This window comes from Arachis stenosperma, chromosome 2 (genome assembly GCF_014773155.1).
Source record: "Arachis stenosperma cultivar V10309 chromosome 2, arast.V10309.gnm1.PFL2, whole genome shotgun sequence".
Classification (NCBI taxonomy): Eukaryota; Viridiplantae; Streptophyta; class Magnoliopsida; order Fabales; family Fabaceae; genus Arachis; species Arachis stenosperma.
In genome coordinates this window covers 117,914,038-117,922,463 of record NC_080378.1, presented here as the reverse complement: position 1 = coordinate 117,922,463, position 8,426 = coordinate 117,914,038, and the positions used below count along the sequence as shown (strand labels likewise).

At 27.3% G+C, this 8,426-nt stretch overlaps 1 protein-coding gene across 1 annotated transcript; it reads right to left on the bottom strand.

Moving 5' to 3' along the window:
- Positions 1 to 7,148: 7,148 nt before the first annotated feature.
- On the bottom strand, positions 7,149 to 8,426 carry LOC130963583 (uncharacterized). Its single transcript, XM_057889685.1, has 3 exons — positions 8,308 to 8,426; positions 8,062 to 8,191; positions 7,149 to 7,796 (listed from the first exon to the last, which is right to left on the bottom strand). Exons 1-3 carry the CDS (start codon positions 8,424 to 8,426, stop codon positions 7,149 to 7,151), a joined length of 897 nt encoding a protein of 298 aa, XP_057745668.1.

The following is an 8,426-nucleotide window of genomic DNA, read 5'->3' as shown; positions in this document are numbered from 1 at the left end:
TAATGCTATCCAATTCTTTCTGCAATCCCAGTAACTTCCATGTATATCCATGATTATTCTCAAAACTTAGAAACCATAAATAAAATTAAAACAGCCTCAGGTCCATAAATACAAGAACTGAGTAAGCAACAGCCCCATTTAGAATCATAAGAAACTAGAACAGAATCTGGTTCATATACACAAGAACTCAAGTAGCACAATTCAGTCCCAGTAAACAAAAATCCAGCAAACACATGAGAAAACACACATACAGAGAGAAGGGGACGATAATTCGTGAAGCCTAACCCACAATACACATGATGCATTTCAATTCTGACTTAAACAACATGCAACCAATTAAACAGTTTTAAAAATGCAGAACCACGTAACATTATTAAATCAGTTACACATTTACCCACTTCACAATCAGATTTAAAGCTCTAAATTCATGCTGTACTATCCATTCATCATCTCTCAATAACACAATTAAATTCAAACAGAGTTTCAGATGGAAAAAGGGAATCCTAACCTACAATTACTCCTAATGCAGCCTAATGCTTCCTGCAACTGCAGCAACCCTCGTGCACATTCATGAATACTTTCATAACTCATAAACCAGGTCCGAACTCGATCTTAGTATCCACTACTTGGTGTTGCTGCCGCAGGAATTTGATAAAATAAAATTTCTCTACAGTTACCACCTGCTTCAGGCCTAAAGGCTGTGAAAAGTAAGGGAGAATCTGCAACTCTCGAAGGGCCCCGAGGTCTGAGTTCATGGCCTAACATCTATACTTGATCGTAGGACTAACACAAGGACTATGAGGTCTGTACTAGACACTAACTTGGACAACTAAGGAACTAGAGACACACTTCTTGAAGTTCTAGAAGCCACAACAGATTCTACTAAAGTAAGTTAGTTTTGGGTCTATGGCCAAAGTTTTAGAATCTAGAATTGTTTTTAGGAACCTCGTTTGCTTTGTCTAGAACAGCCAGCAAAAAACAAAGTATGAGCCCCAAAATCATCAATCAGCACCTAATTCGATCATTACTTAGCACTAATTACATTTCACAGCCAACAACATTTGAATTCTCATCCTAGAATTTCAGAAGATTACTCAGAAAATTAAAAGAAAACAGAAGCTATGACCCCTACCTGAACAAAAGTGAAACGGTGAAACCCAAGCACCTAGAAGAAGAAATTTGGAGAAGCACCTGAAGCAACAGGGCCGAGCAAGGGCAATACAGAGAAGCACGTTACTGCCAAGCCAAATCATCAAATCCAAAAACCTTTACTTCTTTCCATAAAACTTGTAGTTCCTTGCAAGCTTCATCATTCATATCCTTTACCTTCTTAGTCTTAAGAAAATGTAACACTCTTCCCAATGCCATGAATCCCCACTTGGTGAACATAGAACTATGATCGTTGTTCTTATGACATTCAATGAGTGATGGATGCTTTTGACAAAGCTTCCTCTACCAATTGAATAAAACCCTTTTCCGTTGTGTTCTTCACTAAATCTTCATAATCATGAAAACATGATTTTAGTAGGGAATCCACAACAGTAGTTCTCCCAGCTCCATGAGCTAATTGGTTCTGATGATGTGACGATTCCTCATTGATGGAGAATTCCGCAACAATTATAAAAGTATCATCCAAAATTAAACTCTTTATTTGAGCCGAAGACATTTTTCAAATGAAAATATATGCTGCATCATCAGCATCTCTATTGAATTGTATATGTCAACACTTATTTGATGAAATATATTATTAACAGAAAAAAACTACATATATATCATAATAAATGTATTAAGTTGTATTCATCAAATGTAACGAGCCAATGCTGCAACCATATACACGTATTATAAATTTTTATAAATGTTAAAATAAATTTACTAATTTAAAATTAGAAGCTAATAGTAAAACAATCTTAAATCTTAATCTACGTAATTATTATTTTTTATTTTATTTTATTCAATTTTAAATTATATTTGAGACGAAATTCTATTGTGTTGATTAACTCATAAATTAAACAAGGCTTAGTTCAATTATGAACCATTATTCTAATAAAAAGCATAGATACCTATTGATTTTGTGAGTGTTAATCCTCTGATTAACAAGAGACAACTTAAAATTTACAGTGCCGTTGTGCCCTTGAATCAAATCAAGAGAATAATCAACAAAATTCAAACAAATGCCCACAAGGTCCTCATCTATATACACAATAATGCGCCTAAAAGTAATTCCAAAATTATAAAAATGATCAAAATTTATCAATGGGCACATACACAATAATATAATAATATAGTGTTTTTATATAACATTGAAATGGGTATTCATAATTATTTTGAGAGTACCATGTGTAGCAACCAACAATAAAATATTCCACCTCAGTCTCCAGCTTGGAGAAATTATTGATGGTTCATGTGAATTTCTCAAACTCCTCATTCATGGTTTCATGATTCAACATTTTCACAGCCCTCCAATAATTGTTACAGAACAACTGAAATATTTTTATAAAATAGTAGTAGGTTAGTGAAATCTTCGGGATTTTGATTTTTATAAAATGGTCAACATACTTGGACATTTTATTTTTATAAGAAGGGTTTAACTAATATACGTCTTTAGTGCACACGATAAAATTACCAATTAAAAATATTTTTATAGAAAATAATACAAAATTTTAATTTTAATTTCAATGCATTTATTGTATATTTATTAAAATAAATTATCTAAAATTTTTTATTACTAGCAACCTTAATTTATACAAGATTAGCTAAACCCTTACAAGAATAAGAAATTAGAAAATTAATGTTATTTATTAACAGAGTATGAAGGAAAAACGTACCAAGTTGAAATAAAGGTAGAGTACAAGGAAACAGAAATTAGATGGATATTGAAATTCATATTCAGATTCATACTTATATAAAATGGAGGACGAAATCAAACGAGTCCAAAAGAGTCATTCTCGAGTTATGATGGTACATTGATATCGATGTGCTAATCTAATTCGTTGCACAGTAATCACTCTCATTTTTTGTTGAACATGCATTGGAAAATGTTAACAGTAATAATGTTAAGACATACGTCTATTTGAATTATGTTTACCAGACATGAAATAGACAGAAATAAATTGGATAATGTATATCCAAAAAAATTTTAAAATTATGATAAAATTAACTAGATCTAGAAATGTATTTTCAAAAGATTTTAAATATTGAATTTTGATATGATCTTTATAAATATAATTAAAAATATAATATTTTTATTTTAAAATTTGATTATTTTACTTTAATTTTGTTTTTGTAATTTTATATTGTAAATAAATGAAATTAAAAAATGAGAAGTTTAGAGATTAAATTTTACATGAATTTTTTAAAATTATTCAAAATATTTATACAAAAATTTGATTGAAATGTACAAATCATATTTCAAATAAAAAAAATTTTACCTATAAAAATGTAATTTTTTATATTTTTGTCATCTGTAATTTTTTAAAAATATTTTGTCCACAAATCTTTTAGTACCATTTTAATAATTTACTCAAAAACGTAACTAAACAAAGGCATTTATATTCACTGTTTACTAATATCAAATATCAATATATGATAATGACATAATCTCATGTCCTTGTTATTATTAACAATTTGAAAATTATTGTATCTTTTAATTTTTATAATTATTTAAATAACATTAGAAAAAAAATTTACTAAAGATAGAGAAATTCAAACACCTAATCCCTTAGATAAGTATAAAAAGATTATGCTATTTTAACTATAATTCATTGACAATATTAAAAAATTATTGGTTGATAAAAAAATATTATTGTATAATTATAAAATCATTTTTTAGAATAGTCAAATAAAACAGTTTTATTTGTTGCTATAAGCAGAAATGATCCAAAAATTTTAATATAGAGGGGCTAAATTTTAGATAATTTTATTCTTTTCATAAAGATAATCAACATATAGTTATTAGAGTTAATTTTTTAAAAAATTTATTAAAAAATATATATATATTATTATAATTTTTTTCATAATTTTATTTTTAATATGATAATTACATAAAAGAAATATAATAATATCAATAATACATTATAAAATTTAAAAATACCAATAACTTATAGCATGTTTAGTTAAAAATTATCACATATTTTATTAATTAAAATTAATTCTTTCAAAAATTTTAAAAAATTTGAAAATAAATTATTAATTATTAATTATTTGAAAGACACCGTACCTTTATAGAATACAATATATAAGATATCTTTATAAAATTTTTTCTTTTAACAATGTAAATTTAGAAGAAAAATGAATATTTTTTATAAAAAAATAATATCTAAATATATCATGTGATTACCAAAATATAATTACATAAGTCAATATTAATATAATAATATAAAAGTTAAATATATTAATATAAAAAAATAAATGATTTTTTTAAATAAATATAGAGATTACTATATAAAAATTAATTTGAAAGATACAAAGACTTGACGAGGGTATGATATTAAATTAGTTAAGTAAAAAATATTAGTGAATTAAACAATTAAGACATAAATCCATCACATAATAAAAAATAATACATACAAATCTATTAAATTATATCATTTTTTTTATTTTTTAAACACATATCTCGTATATAATAAGCATAGTTTCTTAAAATTTGGGAGGGGGTTGAGGCCACTACTTGGCCTCCTCTAGGTCCGTCCCGGGCTATAAGTACATAATGAAAAATTAAATTTTAATAGTAACACTATAAAAATTATTGTCTAAAACTATCTAATAGAATAATTTTAAAGTATAGCAAATTTTGACAATAGTTTTTATATGTATTATAAATTAAGTATTCTTAAGAAACGGTTCTTATGTGTATTTTTGTATAATTATTTTTACAATATTAAAAAATTATTACTTAAAAATAAATGATTATAATAGCCATAAAATTATCATTTAAAATAGTCAAAGAAAATAATTTTATTTTATTGTTATAAATAAAAAAAATTAAATTTTAACAATAGCGCTATAAAAAAATTATTGTCTAAAATCATCTAATAAGAAAATGATTTTAACGCATTACAAATTTTGATATTGTTAAAGGTCATATTTATTGGAGTGAATATTTCACGATCAGTATCCACATTCTCCTTCAACTGTTTTACCGTATATATTTTAACATTATTTTTCAATCAAGTCAGATCATCAAATCCAAAAGATTCAAGTTCTTCCAACCATTTGAATATATAAAATACATATTTTATAAATAATTACGATAGAATAAAATTTGATAAGAGGTATTAAATAAAATTTTAAATAAGATTGTTGAGATTGATTTAAAAAATTGAATGTACATAAAATCTTACGATAGAAATTATTTTATTCATTTCCACAGGTAGCGCCAATTGTTCTTGTGTGGATGAATTTCTGAGGTATATATATCTCGATTTAGAGGAAATTGAATTTGTCTCTTCATCTCCAAAGAATGTATACTTTGGCAAAAAAAAAAAACACAAATGGTGCGTACCTGCAAAAGACACTCCGACGCTCAAGTCAGTAATTGTTTAAGCAAGGATAGAGCTAGATGAAATATTATAAGGGACAAAAAATATTTACATAATAAAATAAGACTAAAATAAAATTTTAATAGAGTTTAAACTGAAATTTACATATAATTTACATGTAAAAATTAAAATTAGGGGGTCATTGCCCCCTTTGCCACTATGTGGTTCCGCCACTGTGTTTAAGGGGTATAAAGATTCTATTATTATAGAATGTTAAACATGAAATAGAACATATCATGTATGTGTGTGTTTTGAAATTTAGAACAAAAATTGAGATGTAGATCAGAAATTGGTGTATTTTATAGACATAGAATTGATGGTATAACCTTTGGTCACTAAATTAAAATAATGGTTATTAAAATCGTCCGTTACAAATTTAAAATGAAGATAAATAGAGTCGAGTTATAACTCATAATATAAAATAAAAAATGATTATTAAGATCCTCCGTTACAAACTTTTTTTTTTGAATGAAAAATGAGCTCAACACATTCAGTGGAGCATACAAGAAAGTATTAAATAAAGTTTTGCAACTCTTATGTTATTTTCGACATAGCCATCAACAACATGAGTTACCTCTTACACCACTCTCTAAAGCGACAAAATGTTTTAGCACATATAATTGAGAAGAATCCCAGTAACCATATTTTCTGCACATCTTTTCTCAAATTCATCATTCTCCAGCTCTCAAAATATTTTTTTATGGAGCCTGGGATGCTCCACAGAAGACCCACATAACTTATCCATGCGCACCACACGTGCCAAACAAACTCACATGTAACAAACAGATGTTGTACGGTTTCAATTTCCTTACTACACATAACACAGATGTTATCACTTTGTTCAATGTCCGTTACAAACTTAGAATGAAGATAAATAGAATCGAGTTATAACTCATAATATACGTCAAAGACTGAAATTTGATGGATTTAATATTTATTATAGTAAACATTTCCCGTGTCAGGATCCATGTTTTTCTTCAACTTTTCCATCCCATAAATTTTAATACTATTTTTCAACCAAGTTAGATCATTGAATACATCAAATCCAAAATATTCAAGTTCCTCCCACAAATTCTGAATTGTGATCATGAATTTGTTCAACAATAAAAGAAAAAGAGGAATCATTATGAGTTTATTAATATTTTAAAAATACAAACTCATATTCAAGGGATTAATTAACCATTAATAAGTCTTTCAAGTTTTTCTTTCATAACCTTTCATGATTAAGTGAAGTTCATATGTTGTCTATTAAAGGTCTCATTTGAATCTCGATTGTAACATATAGAAAAATTATATGTTCAAATGAAAATATTAAAAATGAATAAATATAGAAAAGTTTAAACACTCAACAAAATTAGTTTAGCTGAATCGACAATAATATGATATGAAAAATTATCATATTAATTTTAAAAAATAAAAAAAAAAACAAATTAGAAAAAAGATAGAGGCATATATATGTAAAAGATCAGAGAAGGAGTAAATATTCATTTAGGATCCAAATAACTCATTTGACACTAAAGTAATTAATCACTTAGATACAAAATTAATAACCAATATTTTTAATTAAAAACATTCTACACAAAAGTGAAACCAACCTAGCTGTGTAGGTCTTCAATATCCCAACACATCATTTAAGTCCCTTTCTTCAAAACCTTCTTCAGCTTTAACCAATTCTTCTCTTGCCACTTTAAGATCAACTTCAAGAGCTGCTACATTCTCCTTCATTTTTTTCACATGCATAGTTCTCTCCTTATAATTCCTCATGCCCAAAGCACACTTAACATGAGGCTCCAACCAAGCCAAATCATCAAATCCGAAAGCATTGACTTCTTTCCATAAAACTTGTAGTTCCTTGCAAGCTTCATCATTCATATCCTTCACCTTCTTAGTCTTAAGAAAATGTAACACTCTTTCCAATGCCATGAATCCCCATTTGGTGAACATAGAACTATGATTTTTGTTCTTATGACATTCAATGACTGATGGATGCTTGCGGCAAGCTTCCTCTGCCAATTGAACAAAACCCTTTTCGTTTGTGTTCTCAAAATCTTCATAAACATGAAAACATGGTTTTGAGGAATCATCAATAATAGTGTTACTAGTTCCATCATCTAATTGTTTATGATGATGTGGTGATTCCTTCACGAAGAATTCGGCAACAATGACCAAATTATCATTAAAAGTAAGTTCTAATGGATCCAAAGACGTCCTCCAACTGAAAACACAACTTCCACGATGAGTATCTTCAGTGAATCTCACCTGTCCATCTTAAAAGAAAAATTTGACTAAATTAAAAATTGGAAGCTAATAGTAAAAGAATCTTAAATCTTAATCTTCGTGCTTATTTAACTTTATTTTATTTTATTCAATTTTAAATTATATTTGTGACGAAATTCTATTGTGTTGATTAACTCAGAGAACTTAAAGTCACAAAAAAAAAACTCAGAGAACTTAAACAAGATTAGTTCAATTGTGAACTATTCTTCTAATAAAAAGCATAGATACCTATTGCTATTGATTTTACGAGTGTGCCAACCCTCTGATTAACAAATGAGAACTTGAAATTTGTAGTGATGCTGTGTCCTTGAATCCAATCAACAACTTCCAAGATAAAGACCATAAAGCGATTCTCATCTATACCCACAGAAATGCTCCTAAAAGTAATTCCAAAATTATAAAAAATTGTCAAAATATATCAATAGGCACAAACAAATAATATAATGTTTTTATATAACTTTGAAATGGGTATTCATAACTATTTTGAGTGTACCATGTATAGCCACCAAAAACAAACTGGTACTTATCAAACTCCACCAGCACGGAAAAATTATTGTTGATGGTCCATGTGAATTTCTCAAACTTCTCACTCATTGTTTGATGATTTTCCAT

Excerpts from the sequence above, each read along its gene's own strand:
- LOC130963583 (XM_057889685.1), bottom strand. The coding sequence starts at position 8,426 with ATGGAAAATCATCAAACAATGAGTGAGAAGTTTGAGAAATTCACATGG. Across the intron at positions 8,192-8,307 it reads GTTTTTGGTGGCTATACATG|GAGCATTTCTGTGGGTATAG; the intron begins GTACACTCAAAA and ends AATTACTTTTAG. Across the intron at positions 7,797-8,061 it reads ATCAGAGGGTTGGCACACTC|GTGAGATTCACTGAAGATAC; the intron begins GTAAAATCAATA and ends TAAGATGGACAG.